Here is a 21,775-nt window from a genome sequence, read left to right as displayed (position 1 = left end):
GCAGTCAGAAAAGCTGAGTTAAAAATACAGGTGCAGAGACACTGTCCTATAAAAACTGCAGAAATTAAAAAAAAAAAAAGATTAAAAAACATCCAACAAACTTACATTCTGGTTAGCTGCTTTGTGTTTGAAGCAAGTGATGGACACAACGTAGGGCCAGTCATCCGGCTCCATGGGTACGCCAGCCGCATGCGCACAGGTCACGTGGAAGGAAGTGGAGCAGTGCTCATAGGAGCACTGGATGCAGGCACCAGACACTTTCTTCATCCGCTTCCGACAGTACACGCATTTCTGAAACACAAGTTAGCATTATGCAGAGAGTCCACAGCAGCTTTAACGCAACATACTGGCATCCTGGTCACAGACAGGGTCAAAAACTTCTTATTAGTGGCTACAGCGCAGAAGCCACAGCCAAAAATGTTGGTGTTTCACGCTATGACGTCAAATCTAACTCTGCCAGAATTGCCTGTCCAGCTCTATACACTTGCCTGGAGTCACTTGTAAGCCAAGTTAGTACCCGCTGTAGTTTCTTATCATTCCCACAAACACATCTACCAGTAATTCAGCCCTCCAGAACCATACTGGATGGTGAAGCAGAATAAAATGCAATGTGAGACTATGCTCACAGGAGGACTGAGAGAAAGGAGGACCTAACAGACATGCACATCAGTAGTATTAAAGAACTGCTTATTAATACTCATCCTCCTTAGATATATAAAATATACCTATCTTATTTCAAACTGCAGCTAGGCCATTGCAGACACTGCAGAAAAATAATGTTTAATTTTTGGAAAGAACAGAACAGAGGATAACTGTGTAATAGTTTGTCCTATTATGTTTAATGGAACATTTTTTCTATCAGATCTAATAGAATATCATTTCATGTACTGGAACAATGGTAGGGTTTTCTGTTGCCGTTTGTTTTTTTTTTACATACAAACATACCAATTGTAAGTGTTTTATTACTATCCATGTCAGATTACTGGAGATAACTCAGAAGAAATTAAAACATTGTACCAAACATCAGAATTACAAAGGGAAAAAAACGTATGTAACCTCTTAGCTTTTTAAAATCATTTTCTGCAAAGCAGATCTGCTTATTAGACCTATCTAATTAGACAGCATTTAGAGGAGACAGGTAAGCGACTTAAGGCATGCGACTGCCTTAAAAAGAAATCTAAAAAAGATTGGAAGCAGGCATTAAGTGTCAGTGGGAAACAAGATAAATCTCCTCCTTAACAGCACCAAATTCTTGTTTAAAGCTTCTCAGAAATACATGAGATTAGATTTTGGTAATCCCAATCTAAAGAAATTTAAGTTGGACGCTTGGAAATATTTCCAGGCAACTATTTGGAAACACCGTTATTAGGCTTTTAACATCTTAAGTCTAGAGGATCTGTCACTGATCGATGAAAGCTCCTTTACCTTAGCCGAGACTTCTTAGACAAGGCAAATCAAGGAAAATTTAATATCACACATGAGATGAACATGCATTTTACTTGTTAGAATGAATTGCACTACTTAAAACAGCTCGTATAAATAAAATCCTGAGAGATATTATATGCCTGTGAATCCAACTATACAGCCACATAATTTATTTATTACAGAGAAATAATTTCCATACACAAGGAGGAACAGAGGAAAGCAATAATTTTTAGTGCCCATTTCCAGATGACTGTCTCCAAAGCACATTACTCTGGCTTGCTCCAAACACTGCCCCCCAAGTTTGATTGACGGCCTCCCTCCCAACCCATCCACCCACCTTAATATAAATGTCCTATAAACATATTCTGATATTACGCATAACAGTCTTTCTCTCTGCAGTGTCTGATATTAAACAGGGCCTTTCTTTCCCTCTTTAAATCTCCACAGCTTCTCGTTTACCTCACTTCCATTAAAGCAGCGCTCCAAGTATGCAACATATCAGAACTCATGACCCCAACTGTAAGGTCCTTATGAATTGCTACATCCCATGGGATCAGCATTGTAATGTGAGCTTCCTGAGGACACACAATAAGCCTGTGCAAACCCCAGAAGTACAAATTCACTCTGCTCCTAGATCTGGGCTAACTGAGAAGTGTATCCTCAAAAATGTTAAGAGTAATACCGCATATAAACAATCCCACGCACACAAAATAAGAATTGCCAAATGTCAACGTTGTATTTGTGTTATCATAGTCCATGGGGCCTAGCTAAGAGCCCCACTGCGCTACAACCCATTGCCAAGGCAAATAAAAGACCACTCCTTCTCCAAAGACTATTTCTCTTTTCCTTCAAAGCAAAACATACAAAAGAAAGGCAGATACCTTCTTCCTTCTTTCTCTGCAAGCTAACCCCTCCCCAACTGGGACCTATCCCCCAAGTATATGAAATAAGTCACATTCACTTCCTGTGAATTAAATTAAGTCAGTACATTTACACCGAAGATTAATTTGGCCTTTTTACTGAAACTAACAAAAGCCAGGAAATTCAAAGTCAGGGCCTTAGTGTTGCCAGAATGTGTTTTTTTCGTATTTAATAAGCTATGCCTTTATCGCGCTGTAAACCACGTTCAAAAGCCAGATAAGCACCCCAGCAAAGTGCACAGCAGGAACACGGCACTGAAAGCAAGTCAATAGCAATGAGATCTCATTATTAATCTGTCAATACCTAATTCTCTCGCCAGCAGGGACAACTGCTGATATGCAGTGTGCTCAATACTGCCTCTCACGGGAGTATTAACCCTGAAGTATCAGGAATCTGCCTTTATTGATGCAAACAGGTTTCTTCCAAGCCAGAAGGATTAGCATGCATCTAATGACACCCCGATGGTAGACGGATTCCTTACGGCAGGCAAAAGAGCTACAGAAGTGGAATCTTGAGAGCAAATATGATCACAGGATAAAGAAAAGCGAGGGCTACTGTAAGACTGAAATGTAGAAGATGGTGAAAGGAGTGAAAATGTTGAAGATCTGGAAGTGTGGGAGATGTGATGAGCAGAAGCACCAGCACTAGGTACTACAGTGAAGCAGCACATGCAAGATTGAAGACATTTCCTCGGGGAGAGGAGATGTGAGAAGGTCTAAAGCACAGGAGAAAAATCTTCAGAATAAATGCACACCGGAGAGTTGGGTCATAGCTGAGAGTAAGAAATGGGCTGTCTCCTGCTTGATGAACACCGCAATTCATTTACTCCACTGAGGAATGACAGCTAATTATTCCAAATTTCCGCGTCATAAATAATTTACGCACACAGGCCCATAATACACCATTAATCAGGAAGCATGCAAGCTGCATTCCTTGAATGATGCAATACCCACAAACGAACTCAGGAGTCTGGGATGAAAAAGGGAGGCCTGGTGTGGGCTTGAAGAACAGAAGATACTCTTTAAACAAGGCACTGCAATTCCTTGACGCCCCAGCCCTACCACAGTAACTTAAAAAAATAAAATAAAACCAAAAAAATAATCACAGGTAATTCTTATCTATTCACTTCAACAACTCACAATCTTCACATAATTTCTACTATCCTTTTCCATCTTTTTCAGCATGAAAGGCCACCTCTCAAATTTTATCTACCACTGCATCAACTCCACCAATGGCAAATCATCAGATCCACAACCTTTTAGTCCCCTTCACCTCATCTTCCTATATATATCTGCACATCTTCACCCCCACAAAAAAAAAAAAAGCAACAAAGCAAAAAAAAAAAAACACAAACCCGCCACAAAAAAACAAAAACAAACAAACAAACAAAAAAAAACCTGACATCCCCCCTCAGTATCCTCCCCTGACTCCCTCGTGTGCTCCACAAATTATCTGCAAAATCCTTACTATTAAGAAAACTCTCCCCAATGGCTCATGAACATATTTCTCCACACACGCTCACCCAGTTTAAATTTCCTCTGTACTCCACACACTACCCCAACGCTGCCTGTAGAAGCACCACTGCCTTTCAAGTTTTAGCTCCAGATAGTTTATTTGCTTTCTTTCCTGCACCAAATGACACTCAACGTCACGTTATATGTGGTGGCAACACCAACAAACTGTTTTCAACAGACATTGACAGTGCATGCATACATAGTGTAAAGGCACTTCTAAATATGACCAGCAGAACTGAATGAATTTTATAATTATTAATTAGCCTACAAGCCTACTAGACTCTGTGAGTTGAAGTGCTTCTTATCAAAATGCTCTACCTTCCCTCAGATATGAAGAAAGCACAAGGTGTAAATGGAATACAAAGCTGAAGAGATCAACAAAACTACAAAGCTTTAATTCAGGAACAGAAGACGTGTATGTAGCAGGTCTGCGTAGAGGCTTCGGATGGAATAGCCAATGTCGCAGAACAGATTGAAGCAACAAAGTTTTAGTTTAGCTTAGCCAGTACATTAATACTGCCCTGGCTCTATACAATTGTAAGGTAGCCACAGAAGAGTTAAAGAATTAAGTCATAATGTTTCCTTGTGAGGCTCCATTAAGCAATACAAGTAAGTCTTGTGTAAAAGGATTTTCAGTTCATCGTTACAAGTGCTGGTAATGAAGAGGATGCATGCTGGAAATGTCAGATGATCCATAAAGACCCAGTGCTGTAAGATTTATCACTCTCACATCATACCGCTCCATCACTCCACCTGAATAATGAATGCTTTTTACATTCACATTTGTGTACAAAACCCATTTGCACAACAGAGAAATAACTCTGGAAGCAGACAGAGATTCTTCCTAATCTCTCACCCAGCCCTGCCTGGGCTGCCTGCACTAAATAGCTGCACAGTTAACAAATACATCAGTCCTAACCAATACATCACTGCTAACTTCACCTTCCCCCATACCACACTCTCAACTGTCATCCAACTGATCTCTGCATAAAAAAAGCAGCAAAAGCACAATTTATTTTGCAATAACGCACTATAGCGATGGAGCATTAACTAACATGAAGATTAATTGCTCTGAGCTAATGAATCATCCATTACTAATCCCTCAGATGAGGTTATTTGCAGCTAAGTAACAAGTTGTAGCTGGACTTTTTATTAAGGTCTTTGCAGAGCCTCGCCTTGCAGTCACGGTCACAAAGATGTATTAATTTCTACAATAAATTTATTGATGGACAAAGAGAAATACTTTAAGGAAAGTCGAATCTAATTAGAGATGAACAGGTCAGCATGTCAGCTTCTTTCCAGTTACTATCTCCCGTCACACTGCTGCCATGCGGTAGGTTTCAGGTAGGTTAGCCCCAAATGTGGAGTGGGCAAATACCTCAGGCTCTGCCTAGGGTAAGATAAGAGCACACTCCTAGGGAGTAAAGGCAGATCAAGTAACCACAACTCTTTTGTATGTCAAGGCACTGAGAGAGCACCTCAAGAAGCCAAGCAAACAATACAGCTTCCTTGGCATTTGTGAGAAATAACTGTGAACACAAAAATCAAAAGAAACCTACCAGTTTCCATCTCTGCTCTGGAATAGCGCTGATATCCACAGGATGACGCTCTATTACATTGAGAAAACGGGCCTCAGGGACAGCAATAGCACAGATTATATGGATCCACCTGGAAAAAAAAAGATTGGGAGAAAACAGAGTATACTATTATTTGAATTAAACACTCAAGAGGGCAGTTAACATTTCTCTGACTCCATCACCTACAGTACCAAGGCATGTTTATGGTGGTTGGCAGCCTTAGCAATGTTACCAACCGATTCGTTAATCACGGTCACACAAGGTAAAGGACTCTGGAAAAACAGGGCTCAACCTTCTTATGCACTTGATAGTGCATGACACTAAACATTTTCTGAAAAGACTTTTCACTGAGAATGAACCAAATTTAAGAATGCTCACACCCAAGTAAGCCTGATGTTTTCAACATGGTCTAGAGTGTAAGATGGTAGTTATTCAAACTCACCCTGCTAATTTAGTGAATAGCAGTTACCTTCGTAACGCCAAAACTTGTTGTTACAATGGGCATTGAGACCAAACTCGCAAAACTAGAAGATGAGGTGCAATATAGAAGGACAAAAATATTTAAAAACATTACTTACCGCCCATCAGTGGTCATCTGAAGAGCTCCTCCCCTGAGATTACACAGGCAACATTCCTGTAGTAACAAAACCACTTCAGAGAGGACTGAAAAGGTCTGCCAGACCTTTCACAAAAAGCTGACTACATCTGCAATGCAAACCGTATCCTCCCACCACCCAGCTCTGTGGAGGTATGTAATCAACCCACACAGTCAGTTTTCTTTCATCTCCAGAAGAGTAGATGCTTACCGCTGCCCATGCGTTGGCTGAGCACCGTGAGCAAGACCAGCTTTCATTCACCAAATCTGGACGTATTCCATAACAGCCTGAAAGAAATGATTTTATACCCAGAGTTATGCTAATATTTCTGTAGTACTGAGTTATCGACTGTTCAATTCACGAGGGAAAGGACAGTCTCAAATTACTGAATTAAACTTAAAAGAAGTTATTCATAAAGCACTGCGATTGCCACAATAACTCGATTTATAAAAATCATCCACTTAACCACACAAACATTTTGTCAAAAAAAGTCAATAATATAGATTCACAGCTGTCTCCTGTATCTGAAGTCTCTTTTCATCACGCGGCAAACCAAGGAAGCAGATTCAACCCAACCCTAGAAAATGGGCAGGGGTGGTGAATCTTAAACTGATCTGAAAGAGAGACAGACACCTTTAACTGAAGTACTTCTGGAGCTCAGAATGGGGAAGAATAGGCTGGAATTTAATCACTGATTTCTTGCTTCAAGTCTACAGGCATCTTTACAATGGGATCTGAGGAAGAAATAGACTGACTGAACCCCCAATTCTCCTTTAACAACGACCCTAAAGGAACAAGAAAAATATGCTCTTTTGATGGATTTTGTCAACACTCTAAAAACCTAGAAATCTTTGCAAAAGCTTTCTTCTCTGTTTGTCCTTGTTGTTGTCATAACCTATCACAGCTGGGTGAGGGCACTTCTCAGGAACAAGTAGGTTGCCAACTGGTTTTACAGCATGCTGCCAGATAAACCCAAGTACAACTGAGCCCTGCAATCCTGTAATAAAGCAAATGGATTCTCTGCAGCAAAGTCAAAGGGATATCACAGTTTTGCTGTACAAACAGTGACAAGGAAACAAGAAGACACTCAAGACCACATCAGAATAGAATGCAGAGAGTAAATCCCATTCACAGGGTAAGGTACAGCTAAATCAAAAATCTGAATTTCTCTGCACCCTTTCTGAGACTGCGGATTAACATCAGTGTGCCCGCATCACTCTCTCCCTAAATCAGTTTGGCCACTGAAACCACTTTGATAGACTAGTGTATTGAAGACGTATGGATGTAGAAGACAGCATCACTGTTCTGATTGCTAGAGAGACCACAGTCTGGGAAGAAAGAAAAGTCTTTATCCCCACACTTGTTCCTTATCATATGCTCTTATTAGCCAGAAGTGACCATAATCACAGACACAGTATGGAAACAGAAGTTGTACTTTAGTTCTCCACAAGAGACAGCCAAGCTGAGCTGCATGGTGACATGTGGACTATAAAATTGGAACAACAAAAGTAATTCCAGCTGATGCAAGTCAAATAAGATTTCCCATCTGTCAAGATGAAACAGCTGAACAGTAATTTGTCACATCTCCTGGTACAAGTGCAAATGTTAACTAGATGTCATACAATCTACAACGAAGGTACACTCTACAAGGATTAATCAGATCTTCTTTTAGACATAACTACCAGGGAAACAAACAGACATATGTTCCTTTTTGTTAATCAAGTGCCAATCCTACAAATAGCAACACAGGCACTAATAAAAATATATCTCAGCAACTACTCTATCTCTGATGTACACAAGAACAAGACAACCTAACCAACCTTACCTTACCCAAGGCCGATATAGGAACAAGCAAAAAGAGTGCAATCAGCTTTGTGATTTCTGCTTTAGTGCAAAAAATAAAAGACGACAAAATGAGGGATCTTTTATGTGAGGCATAGAAGAATTGGCCAACAAAACAAATAGTAAAAAGTGCATTTGTGTATATTTTAAGAACAGTTACTGCCAAGATGACCTCAAATACACACACATACTAGTACCAGAAAAGGAAGGAGCGGGAGTGACAGGAATAGCAAGCATGCCTAGGAGGTATTCAAATATAGGTGACACAAATACAAACTTGAGAGTTTCTGAATATCCAAAACAGTTTGGTGAAGAAGGAAACACTCACTAGCATGAACCTGCAGGCAGCATTTGGCACAGGATATCAAGGGACTGGTTCCATCTTCTCCAATATAGGAATTTGAAGGAAGGGGCTCTGTGTTTTCTCCACTTGAGGTAAAGCACATCTCTGGGATCAGAGGCTTGGTCTTTTGTCCGCACTTAGAAAGGTGGACAAAGGAGGTGGTCTCCCCTGCAGAGACTGGGGCAGCTTCCTTATCCACCTGTAAAGACTTAGAGAGAAAATTGCATCGTAAGAATCTCCTCTTCCCCGGTCACAGCTTTAACCTTAAAGTCAAAGCACTTCCCCTGCAAAAAAAGTCATCCCCTCCTGTCATCCAACACCTGACCCCATGCAGAACAAATAAGGAACTTTAGGATGTAACTTCTCATGCACACCTCCACCCCCACCCTTTTGCTCCTCTCCCTTCCTTAGGCCTGCATTTGGATTCATAATTTATTTTGAAAGCTGAAGGAAATATTAGAATAACAAGAAGTTTTCCCTGTTTTTCTTCTGTAAAAATCTCAATTCCTAAATTGCAGCTAAAAATACCAAGGGGGAAAAATATATTAATAAAAGTAAGACGTCCTTCTCCTCCCCACGACACTCCCATCCTTTTGGCATTCTTCCCTATTCTTTCTGCAACAATTTCTCCAGAAGAACATTTCAAGGTTTCTGGTAGCAGAGCTGAGTTAAAAACAAAGGATTAAAACAGCCCAGCTATAGCCAGTTTTCCTCACAACCATTATACAACCAATCAGCAATCCTGAATACACATTTTATTTTTGGTCTGTATAATAAATTAAGAGATTTATAATCGGAGAATGAGGTGGGTTCTGCTTTTTTCAGAAAAAGCTTCCAGCACATACATATGAATACACTGCATGTATTCCTATCGGATACATATAGCCAGATTTGGCTCTACAAGCATGCAAAAATGACTCAATACACAACTGGACAAATAAATAATTCACCTGATAAATTTTGCCTTTCAGCTCATAACATAACCCAAAGCGTATTAGTAGTTTCTAAAGAATGATGTATATGCTTGTTGAGTACATTCTCATTTTGCTGCTTGTTTGCATATATTCAAAAGTCCAGGCACAGATCTAAACAAGAGTGATCACAGCCCAACATGGCACTGCTTTGCTGCATGAAATACTGTTTGCAGTGCAAACCCATGTATGTGTGATTTAAATAATTAAAGCTGAGAAAGCCAGAGAAGCCAGGACAGATAAAAAAGGCTAGACCCTCTGCTAAATCCAAACGCACTTCTCTGACACAAATTTGTATGAGACTTCCCATTTTATTACAGAGGTCTGCATCGTAACTTGCACAGTAGCTACTATCTAGCACCCAGCACTGATGCATCTACCAGAGAAGATTTGGAAATTACCTGGTTATATGGGTAGAAGAGGGTACAGACAGCACAGTATGGCTCACTCAGTGCAGCAGCTGCATTGAATTTTCGTTCAGCTGGGAAATTATGTGCTTTATTCTTCCACTGAAGGGAAAGTAAAGATTTCAAAGCCTCTGGGTCGCTCATATCTTCCTCCCCAGAAAATGGAAACGTTTCTAGAAAAAAAAATATCCCCAAACGATGGACAGGCTTTAGGACAGGCAAAATGTAGTGGCAAGGTAGGGTTAAACAGCTTATGTTTCAACAACACCAGTTGAATAATTAAGAATAGTCAACCCATCCATGGTACTTCACAGTTGTCTCAAATACTTCTTTAAGTGGATACAATCTCCACTTAATTGGTAGGACAGACAAGGTAGAGACACCAATGACCTGATGAAATCATCCATGAGGAAGAAGAAGAAAGAGGATCTGTATTTATTGCCCTCCTAACTCTTCACTTCCCTAGCCCTAGAAACCTACAGCATCCTTTTAATGCGGCCAAGTTCAAGAAACATGATGCAAGCGCAAGGAAATCCCCCTGTCCTTTCCCCAGCTGGGAGCTGTGCTCTAACAGCCATGCATGCGGTACGTGCTGCCTTGGTGAGGCTAACCCCCTTCTCCCAGCTGTCAGCAGCAAGGCCATTTCAACCTTCACAAAGCGCCTCCTGTACCTGGTTCTGCAAACACCAATGCTGCCCAGGAGATGCACACGGTTCAAGTTTTCCTTTTACTTTTCTGCAGCTGCTTCACAGCAACTTCCACCAGGCGCACACCGCTAAGCCTTCAATTCACATTCATCACCACCTTTCCTTCTGCCAGAGCTCTGATCGGTACTGCTTGTGCTAATTAGCTTGCTAATTCTTTGTTTTTATAAAACCTTTAAAAGACCCTTGGTATTTTATGATTAAACCACCACCGAATCCATTCGTGCCAGTCCGGGGGTCCAAGTTTCTTACCGGTCATTATTAAGGAGTTTTGAGTCACTACAAGTGTTAAAGAAATTTGCCATGCAAGCCTAAGTGTAAACAGCTCAAAGCATCACCCATCTGCAAAGCACCCAAAAGACCAGCTTTGGCCAGGGGAACTCAAAACATCTTGGTGGAGCATCATCCCCAGAGCCCAGCACATCAAACAACATTGCTCACTGCTAATTACTGGAAATCCGCAGTTAATGCTCTCCTCTCAAAAAATCTAAGCCTCTTCTCCATTCCTACCTCCCCTTCTTGTATTTTCAAATTCTTATGCTGCTGAAAAAGATAGGAGGAACTTTCAGGAAAACACTTACAGCTAAGTTTACATCTGAGATTTTGAATGCTCCTTCCAAGTAATTTGAGACGTATTTGTCAGACAACGTGGGAAATTTGGTTGTTTGATCAATCTTTTTTTGGGATTATAAACAGTGTTTGTCTTTGTCACTCTAACATGATGATTCCTTTCTAAAATATCTTTGCTTTCTCACTGCAGTTTTATGTTGGACTAAAACTGGTATCCACGGGCTGACAAGAACTGCTAATAGCTCAGCCTTTTCCACAATACTGCACAGCATTCTGGTAAAAGGGGAAATAAAAAGGAACAGCCTTGCCAGTGGCTGAGCGAGGCATCCCTTCCTAGTGGAAGATAATGTTTGCGCCATGCACTGACTGGCAGTTCAGGCAGCATCAGCACACAGCTGACTCTCTAACAGAACAGATTTACAAGGACGTGTTTTAACACTGGTCACTTCAGCTAAACACGCTTACCAGTCCACATCTTGTGTAGGGTACAGCTGAAATTAAAAAGATCAGTGACCCTGGGTATGCAGATTGATACTACCACGATGGATTTTCAAAGCACAGCTCAACAGTCACCTCTTAAAGAAATCAAGCACCTTTAAGGAATTTTTGAGACGTGAGCCAAAACCAAACCATGTGTTTCTCCAACTTTTAATCAAAGCATATCAGGAGACGGGGAAGGATTTATGATACCAGTGAAATCAATGAAAGCTGATTGGAAACCAGCATCATAATCCATATTGACAGGGGAAGAGAAAAAAGGAAATGACTCTTGTATGTGATCATCACCTTCATTCATCCCAGGATGGATTCCAGGTGAGCCACAGTATTCACGATGGCTCCTGTGTCTCCAAAGCAACTTACACACAGGGAGAAAAGGTTTGCAGTTTGTCTCAATTGAATGTTAGTGTAGAATATTGCGTTCCCTTAATTTATATGCTCACTATTCCTCACTGCAGCCTCCAGATCATCCTTATACATTAGCCCTGAAAAAGCACGGAGTGCAGAGAGCTGCTTCTATTCCCTTGCGGGGAAGAGAAGAATTTGTTTGATCAGATTTTGCCCAGCAGTGCTGTAAATCAGTCCCCAAGAAATGCCAGCTCTCACAGAAGCGGCTCCTGAGTCAGCCAGCCAAGTCCCCATACACCATCCAACAAGTCAAAACAGTGAAAGGAATCTGTCTAATGAGGATCCTTCAGCACAGAGTTTGTTGCAAGGTACACCAAAACAAGATAACTAACTAGACTCAACTGCTTTTCTACACTTCGCTCCACGTTACACATATGCAGGATATCAAATGCATCATCCTCAGCAAGGAGATGGAGGTATGTATGTACAGCATACCCTACTGCCACAGCAGGTTTCTTTAAAATGTGTTCTCTGTCTTGTGTCCTTCTGAATGTAAAGCTTTAAGTTCCTTGAAAGCTAGGACTGGCACCTGCACCTTCAAGCACCTGTGTGAAAAATCTTACTATGGAGTTTCTGTATTCTGAATATTTTATAATGTAGGCAAGACCCAGAAGTGGTAAATTATACCACACTACAACACAAGTGAGAAGTAAGAGCCCTTTTTATTTTTTTCCCCTCCTTTTGCCCAGATACTATGGAATTTACAGTGACTGGAATTGTGGGAAAAGAAAAATCAGTGTACAGTCAAGCACTGAGAGACTTTCTAATTCTCATTTCTGGATCTGTTATGAAACGTTGGACCCCAACATTGACATCAATCAAAAAAATAACAAAAAAGTTAGAATTTACCATCCCTATACACATAACAGCAGACCTTATATCCACCTCCCTCTGAAGAGATCTCATATGAATGAAACAGCTAAGAAGAAGCTTTAACTTTGTTATTTACTATGAACTCTTACCTCCCTTTGCTCAAAATGTTGCCTCATTCTGCAACCAGCAAAGTACTTTTCTTGATAGAAAAAAGGATGGGAGGTGAGAAGGGACTCCTCCTACAGATGTATTTGCTTCTAGCCAGGTTATCAGAACAGGAACATGCTGCATTTTCTACCATTTTCTAAGTATAATGCAAAAACTTTCAAGCCATCCAATTTTGTTAATCAGCTTCAGCAATTTTTCCACGTTAGACAAGACACACAAAGCAGTCTCCATGCTAGTGCAGCACTCACCCTCATCACTCGAGGTCTCCTGTTTAACGACTGACAACGGGGAGCGGGTTGGGGGTTTGCCCAGTGGATGACGACGACTTTTCTTTATCTCCATCTTCATTTTTGAAAAAGCAGCGGTCTGTAACAAACCAGAACGAGCTAGATGGGAACCCCAAAATCTACTGGCAAGCAAAGGAGACTACAGGACAACAGAAGCAGAATACTTGTCATAAAGAATTGCTGAATTTACATAGCCAACTTTTCATTGCCTTTTGGCTGAATCAATAAAGCCTCCCAAGCCAATTAGTGTAGTAGATAAAGCCAATTCTGTCTCCTAAGATGTCAGGTACAGGTAAACTGCAATGTTTTCTTCAAGCCAGAACAGCTTCACAGCAGCTTCAAATCTGCCACTTCCATTGCCTTATGAGTAGTCTGGGTCTACCACACAAACAGCTAGAAAATCTACTATGAAAATTATGTGCAGGGCATATAGGATCAGAAACATTTTACTAGAGCATTACGGTGCATTTTATGACAAATGTATTTATAGTGTACTGTACCTACTGCCTTGCGCACCATCCAACACTGGAAATACCGCATACATACCAATCATAGTGGCTCACAGTCCTTTTTGGTGAAAGGCACTGAACACATTACAGGTAAGCTACTTAGTACTAGATATCTAATACCTAGATGGTGCTAGGTATCTAATTTCTAGATATCTAGTACTAGATATCTAATTTCTGAACATTTGCCTCCTTCCTCTTTTGAAAACAGTCCTCAAGAAAGCACTCACCAAGGGAAAAAAGATGCCTGCAATAGATTATATGTCATGAACTGTATTGTCCATGAAAAAGTTATGTCTGCCAACTTTTCCAACTCTAGGTTCTCATTATGGAAAAGATCCGAAGGCAACACTACAGCAGGTCAATACCTGGAAGCATAAAGCACATGCTATCAGCTGGAGACGTCAGAAACAAGGCAGAAGAATTATCGAAATGCTGGTGCAATCCAAGTTCCCCTGGTGACTACTTGGTTTTCATCATTGTTGCTCTGCAGCAGCCATTTACTTGCAGGGTCTTCCCCGCCTAGCCTTTAGGTTGATCATTCCAGTAATTTCTATGTTTATTAATAGCAGGAAAAGCCATTCCCTATTTTATCTTTTGCAGACAATAACGAGTTTTATTAATGAGCTAGCATCAATACAACGACTTACTACAGACTGAAGCATGAGAAAATAATCTCTTCCTGTCCAAGCAATCCATGGCCCACCACCATGGCACTATTGCACTAGAGGCTCGGGCAGAAGTTAGGACTCCTGTACTCAGCTCGTTGCTCAAATCAGCAAATCTTACAGTCACTTCCTCAGTCACGCATACCTGCAGATCACTGACCTCTGTAGCAATCTCTGTATTTCCTGCTTCCGCGTTCTCCTCCTCCTTCACAGGGATTTCCAAAGGGACCGTCTGTTCCCGCCAGCCTGGACTTTTTTGTGTCGCAAACTGCTCGAACGCCTGCTGGCAGGACATGCGCTCCTTGTCAAACACCACCTTTTTGGTCCGTGGAACCACATAAAGCATGGGAATGATAGGCCGGGGCTTAAAGTCATCTTCCTCAACCGGCGTCTCCGAGGGCTGGATTATGTTCAGGGGAGCCGGGGGCAAGCTTTTTTCTGCTGTGGACGACGTGGGTACTGCTGCGGGTACTGGTGGCCGTGCTGCTGGTGCCTCTTCCTCTGCCAGCTGCTGCGGCGGTGCTGGTGGCAGGGGTGGCTGCTGCTGCTGAGGCTGCGGTGCTTGCAGATGGTGCTGGTGTTGATGGAAAAGGTGCTTCTTCTTCCTCTCACCTTTTACTTTCGGAGGACGGGCCTTTACTTTGCAGTCACCTGTTTCAAGAAATAGGCAACAATCAGCTTCACATGTCAAGATTGTCGGGCATTTGATTTTTCAACCTCTCTGGGCAACCTGTGTCGGTGTTCAGTCGAGAAGAATTGAACAAAGACACCCAGATCGTTATTATTGAAGATTTCTACTGTAAGGCCTTTAAAAACAACACCTTTAAAGCATGAATCAAATACAGCATTGAACTACGTCTACTACAGGCACTGTGCCAGTACTGGTTACTGAGATATCCTTTCCTAATACTTGCTCCATTTGTCCTTGCTTCTACCTGCTTACCACCTCTCACGAAGACTCCTCCCCACCTATCTCTGCAATACGACTCTTTTAAAGGATCCACACAGTCTAATTTTACAGCAGTAATTAAAATTCCTACTGGCCCTTGTGTGAGTGTCTTTAGGTCAGGACTGGAGACGCGCTCAGAGCTTGCCGTAATCCATTTAAAGTGATGTATGTTCCCTTTGCCCAACTCTTCCCCCACTTCATGAATAAAGTTATCAGTTCACTGAAAGGAAAGTAAATAATAGATGCTCCACAGACAAACGCCAGTGCTCCATTTGTTTCATAAGAGATTGTTTTTTACCTGCAGATGCTACGACGAGATGACTTGACTGCAAAAGACCATTTCCCCACTAACGGGATGAGGATGAGGGCTGATGACAACAAAAGACTTCTCATCACATCAGCCTATTCACCCTAAAAATGAAGCTTTACTGATCCCACCCCATTCAGATTCCTCCATTAAGGACTATACTAGGCTGCCAGCCAAATCTAGTAAACAGAAAATCAGGGAAGCCATCGCACACTAACGCAGCATTTGCAAGAGGGAAGGGTTTGAAAATAGAAGGTGAATAATCCCACAGTAAGACGAAGTGCCAAAATCCCTGCTGAAACCTTCTAGTGGATACCTGAGGCTGGACATTTCCCACAAGTCTGGTCTGATGACTTTATTTACATTATTAAAAAAAAAAAAAAAAAAAAAAAAAAAGCAACAAGTCCATCCCAAATAGTATTCTTGTACTCGTGCAGGCAGTCTCTCAGATAAACTGGTTTGTTCCATCACAGAGAGAGGAATATTGAATTTCCTTAGAGAAACAAACATATTGAATGAAAGTCAAATTGGATTTTTCCCCAGTTGCACAAAACCAGATCATATTTACTCCCTATACGCTCAACAAACTCTCTACCCAACAACAAAACAAATGCCATTCACCAGCTTTATTGACTTCTAAATGGGTAATTGGACAGCAGCTGCCATGCAGAACTTTGTTTAAAAGTTCCTCCATTACGATGAACAAACTAGTTTGCAAGTGAATCCATAAAAATCACAAGACAAGAGAAAGTGAAGTAAAATTCAAAGGCCTGATCTGGCTTATCATGAATACTTCTAGAAAGTAAAAGGATCTTTATGGACAAATCAATAGGGTAGGCTAGCAGAGGAATCCTTATCAGCTGCTCTTCCACAGAAAGAGAAAGGCACAGGTAGCAGAGCTAGTAACACGTGGAAAACAGGAGCATAATGATGTTAAAACTCACTTGTCTGAAGGTACTTTGAAATACTACACTGAGCTCACTGAAGTCACAGGTATCCGATACCTCTGAGGGGAAGGGGTGTTGATGGGGAAATCAAACCACTTACAGCAGAGCTCGCACCGTACCATCGAGCAATGAGATTATCAAAAGCTGCTATCAAGAGAATGGACTTCATCCGTTAGAACAATATCCCCAGATATCGGGCAAAGGCAATTAGAGATGGACTATAGCATGAATAATTAAGCCATAACTTTAGTTAAATTATTTGTACTGTCAACAGCTCAAAAAGCAACCATAAAAAAGACACATTAATCTAGCAGATGCACAAGCACAGAGGTAAGATGGGAGAAAGCAGGGGAATTTTTCCAGTACCTCCCTCTAATGCAGCACTCCATCCTTCTAGATGTTGTCTGTGTTTGTGCGTAGTTGCACTCAAGGGTTTTCTTCAATCCATGTGGGAGACTGCTGCAGATGAAGTAATCCTGAAGACTGTTCCATTGTTCCAAAGTTCCTCCTAAACACTGAGTTCATGTTCCCTTTCAACAACATTCCTTACTTCTAGAAACAGAATGTTACCCTGAAGCAGTTCCTGCACACCTAACGCTTACATCTCATACGTCACCGGTGCTAACATGACGGATACAAGAGCAGAAAGCACAAGTGGTAGGAAAATGCCTTGTACGTGCTTCTAGGAATTGTGTCTGTTCAGCTGTTACCAGAACTGCATAGAGCACATTCTGTAAGTATGTATGTAGATGGACAAAGCAACTCCTAGCAATATGTTAAAAGGTTCTTTTTTTTTTCTCTCTGTGTGATTCTAGAAAAGTCCAGAAACAGTCTCCAGGAGAGAGTCCTGTGTTATGACCCTGTTTGGTGATAATCCTTCCATCGCACTGAACAGCCTCACCTCTCAATGAGTTCACATTGCAAGATTAAGCCACGTTGGAGAGCCCAACCTTGGGATCCTGCCCCAAGTAAAAACCTCACAAAGCAAATGGTCATCTAAAAGGTCAGCTCTGTCTGCACTGGCTTGCTATTACGTGCAGATAACAGCAGAAAAGTTTCCATTTCTGTTTTACTGGCACCTTGATCACAGCATTATTTCATGTCACTATGTACCTGGTTTACAATCACAACCCTCAGAGTATGTGTGCGAATGCCATTTAATGAAACATGCTAGAAAATTACACATGATGACTTTACAGCTTGGCATCTCGTTGCTGCTTTTCACATTAATAAAAAAAAAATTCTCCTGTGAGATGTACGGGTTTGTAGCCCAGCTCTGCGGGACTCTCACTACGCGCAGCACAGCAGATAACACCTGCTGACTCACAGGATGTATTTATGCTGCTTAGCACACCCAGGGATGAGCAGAGCTCAAAGACTCTTTTTTAATTTCAAGTCCCTTGACAACCTGCTAAGAATTCTAAATTCATTAATAGCAGCGTAATAAATTATGAATATAGCGCTGAGTCATAAAGACAAAAAGAAAACACTTTAAGGTATCTGGGTGAGAAATCCTGAAAACCTCCATTTATTAATATTCAGCTAGTCCAAATAACCAACACGAAGTGTTAAGACCTACTTTGAAACTACCAATGATTACTTTGAAATCTCATTCTTCTTCCTACTCAAGTTCATTATTTCGGGTATGAGTAGGAAATAAAAACAAATTAAAGTCAGAGCAAAAGAAAAAAGAAAGTTAAGGAGAGGAAAAAGCAAAATTACCATAGCAGGGCCATTCAAAAAGATGCTGTGTTCCATATGAAACTGTAATACGCTTGTGAGAGGTAACAGAGACAGTACAAAGCTGGACAGTAGAGAATTCAGTGGTATTGTATTGCTATATTGCATTAAGAAACTTGTATATTTGCAATATATTTGTACAGAACAGTCACACCCAGCACTAGACCTCTCAGAAATTGCAGTGCCAACAGTCCAGTTACAGTGACACCTTCTGCAACAGTCCTGAAAATGAGTTTGTCCCTCCTGTGCTAACAGTTAAAGAGCTCTTAACATGTAGCCTAAGTGTATGGTTTAGAACCTACTCGACTAGAACAAAGTTTTTATTGTTTCTCTGCTATTCTAAGGATCTCAGATCTGTCCTTGTCACTTATCTCGTCTCTCACGGGATATCAGCATTTTCAGGCTATTTATTACAAGTATTAACTATTAAACTTGTGTAAGAGCTAAAGGCATACAATTTAACACCCTGCTGCCACTTTCAAGCTAGGGCAACAGAAATTAACAATTCACACTGCACTACTCCTGCTCTGCATGACAATGATTTTCCAGCTCCTTATCTCCCATGAAAAAGGAAATCACACTGCCTAGCTAAGAGACCACAGAACCAAAAGACCAATTCTTTAGCCAGAGCTTCCACAAATTTCCCGTAAGATCATCATCAAGGGTCAAGAAGTAGTTTACAGCATCAGTTATCTCCATATGCAAAACAAATAATGGATACATAATGCATGAAAATGAATTTACTAGTGTTTAGGAAATGCTTGAGAATGCCTCCAAATGAGAAATAACCACTTATCCTTATGTTTTATGGGGGGGAAAAAAAGAAAGCTTACTCCCAGCAAGAACTGCAACCCTTCATACAAAGCCAAGGAAAAAAAATATCACAAAAAGAGCCTCCAGCAAGATGGCTCACATCAGGCTTTTGGACTAAACATACACATGAGGAACACGTTACACACAAAGCACGATATCCTCAGCTTTTGCAATAGGCCTTCAGTCCTGTTTTGCCTTAAGTCATGGAGTATTCCAACCAACAGCTTCAAAGAATTTTACAGATGTTGTTTGCTACAGGAGGACAATAATATTAATAAAATATTATGTGCACTCTATAGATGTGCCAAAGAGCAGGGAAAGGTTAAATGCAACCTTATCCAATGTTGCACATAAATTGAGCCATGGATTTGTGGAAAGCAGTTGTCATATCAGCTTCTATTCCTATTTGCCTTCCCCTCAACAGTTTGAAACCTATGCTATTACGCACAAGAAATCAAAAAGGACTGGGAGTTGTCATGGACAGCTATTAGCTTCAGCCGTGCAAAGAAAGATGAAAACTTTCCCTCCTACAGCTTGACTTGAAGAAAACCAAACCTGCAACTTGTATCATGCAGCAGCTGTGGATCCCACACAACCTAAGGCTAACTTTACTCACAGTCTGTTAAGAAATGGGGAGGAAAGGAGAGAAAGAAGAAAAGATTAATTGCACAAAGGAGTGCACAAATCTTTTCTTTTCAGACTAGGACACAAAACATATTTATTTGTTTCTTTATGAAATATTTAAAAATATTCCTCCTCTAAAATATATTTTTACAAACCTCTAATAGTTTTGGCAGAACTTTCAAGCTCTGCCAAGAAACCTATTTGGACTGAATCCTTAAACAGAAGGAAAAATCAATCGCTGTTGTAAATGATGGTGTGTTTCACTGAGCATAGATTTAATTCTGGGAAAACCTTCACTGATATTTCAACAGAAATAAACAAGAGCAGACAAGTTATTTACAAATGTGTTTTAGAGAGATAGCTTGCCCCAGTTCTTCGCTGAGGTGATCTGCTATCAGTGAGCAGGGCTCTCACCTTCTCCCTCAATCGCTTTGCTTCTCTCTTCTTCCTCTAGATCTGGCCCCCTTTTCAGTTCTTCTTTTACTTTCACATCTTCCAAGGCAGTTTCAATAGCCATGACGTCCCCAAGAGACTTCTGATCCTCTGTTTTATGTCTTCTGGGCTGACTTCTTTTTCTGTGAGACCTAGAAGTGTACAGAAGTGTGATTTGACATAAAAGAACAGCCTTCAATATATAAAACAATCACCAACTCTAAAAGCTGCATATGAAACAAAAGGAGCTTCTTTGGAGAGAAAACACAAGGTAGCTAACAATAGCTGCAGGGCAAAACAGATATCTGAAAGGAAACAGATGAACCTTGCATAACACAACATTTAAGATCCATTCACAACAGCCATTAATTGTTCTGGTTCCTTAAAGAGCTTTTCCCACCCTAATACAAGCTCATGAGATGCAGTTAAAATCATTTTAATTGTATTTTAAATCCATTTTGCTCGTATTTCAAAAAACAGATGAAAAGATGTTATAAATCTTTCTTTCATCTTCGCTTTCCATTCCATCATTTCTTTTCATTCTCTACGTGCTTCCTTTTGGAAAACCGCTGGAAGTCTGCAAGCATCATCTTCCAGCTCTCAAACACTACCCCAGCACAGCCACTTTCTCAAGACACCAAATAGTGAATGCTTATAGCATAAGCAATAGGCAGTCTATGATTTCAGCAGTGTAATTCACAGAGTCCAAGGCCTATGAAGAAGCCCAGCTAAAAAAAGTGCATGTTAACGTGTTCAGACTAATACTAACAGCTAATAGTAAGAGTGTCCTCTCTTAAGAGTCAATGTCACTACGACAAAAAGATCACAGCAGCCACAATGTGAAGGCAAATGCAAAATCAGATGCCAGGAAAATGCCTTTTGGTTGGGCCGCTACCAGGAGCCAAGCACCCACACTGCCACTCACTCCCCAGCAGGGCAGGAGGAGAAAATATGAAGAACAAAAGCAAGAAAACTGTTTAGGTTTTTCTGTCCAGATACAGACAATTTAATAGGTGAAAGAAAAAGGAAATTGAGAGAGCGAAGAAAAGAAAAAAAAAGGCAAAAGAAATCACTTACCACCTCCTACTTGCAGGCTAATGCCTAGCCAGTCACTGGCAACTATACCCCCCCACTCTTCTTCTTCCTCCACCCCAGTTTTTACTGCTGAGCATGACACTGCATGCCATGGAGTATTACCCCTTTGGCCAGTTTGGGCCAGCCGTCTTGGCCTCTGCCTCTCCCAGCCTGCTCACCAGCCAGGGGCAGAGTGGGAAAAGCCTTGATGCTGCACAGGCACTGCTCAGCAAAAGCCAGAACAGTGGTGCTATCAGCATTGTTCTAGCCACATGTCCAAAACATGGCCTCGTTCGGGCTGCTAGGAAGAAAGTTAACTCCATCCCAGCCAGACCCAGCCCAGGCTTCTCCTTAAAGGATCTGCCAAACAGCTCCCTTCAGTGTGGGGTGCAAGCCTATCGAGCTCCGTTTTTCAGAAGAGACTAATTCAGAAACCTGCATTTTTTACACTATAATTTTTTTTAGCATGCAGAGATTTTTGATTTTATATTTTTTGAAAACAGGATCTTCCATATGGCCTCCCTGTTGCAGGCCCTTGCATCTACCATCATGTAAGAAACCAAACCACCCTGACAGTGCATTCCCTTCCATCAGCCCAAAACTCTAGAAAAGCTGCAATTCAGCTTCACATCCCCAGCAACTCAGTTGCTAATTAGATTTGGAGTACTACA

At 41.1% G+C, this 21,775-nt stretch overlaps 1 protein-coding gene across 3 annotated transcripts in view; it reads right to left on the bottom strand.

Moving 5' to 3' along the window:
* Window positions 1-21,775, bottom strand: part of KDM4B (lysine demethylase 4B) — a 91,023-nt gene that overhangs the window by 8,435 nt on the left and 60,813 nt on the right. For 2 of the 3 annotated variants that reach the window (XM_084498374.1, XM_084498376.1), the window contains 9 exons: window positions 20,013-20,182; window positions 14,364-14,869; window positions 13,006-13,123; window positions 9,591-9,769; window positions 8,204-8,426; window positions 6,244-6,320; window positions 6,016-6,071; window positions 5,420-5,528; window positions 106-291 (listed from right to left, as the gene is read on the bottom strand). In XM_084498374.1, the coding sequence (XP_084354500.1) occupies window positions 106-291; window positions 5,420-5,528; window positions 6,016-6,071; window positions 6,244-6,320; window positions 8,204-8,426; window positions 9,591-9,769; window positions 13,006-13,123; window positions 14,364-14,869; window positions 20,013-20,182 (1,624 nt within the window). The remainder of the gene's footprint in view (window positions 1-105; window positions 292-5,419; window positions 5,529-6,015; window positions 6,072-6,243; window positions 6,321-8,203; window positions 8,427-9,590; window positions 9,770-13,005; window positions 13,124-14,363; window positions 14,870-20,012; window positions 20,183-21,775) is intronic. The other variant, XM_084498375.1, reaches the window with a different exon arrangement.

Source organism: Aythya ferina (assembly GCF_964211825.1).
Source record: "Aythya ferina genome assembly, chromosome: 26".
Classification (NCBI taxonomy): Eukaryota; Metazoa; Chordata; class Aves; order Anseriformes; family Anatidae; genus Aythya; species Aythya ferina.
Note: the sequence above shows the minus strand (reverse complement) of the source record. Positions and strands in the feature narration are given on the sequence as shown.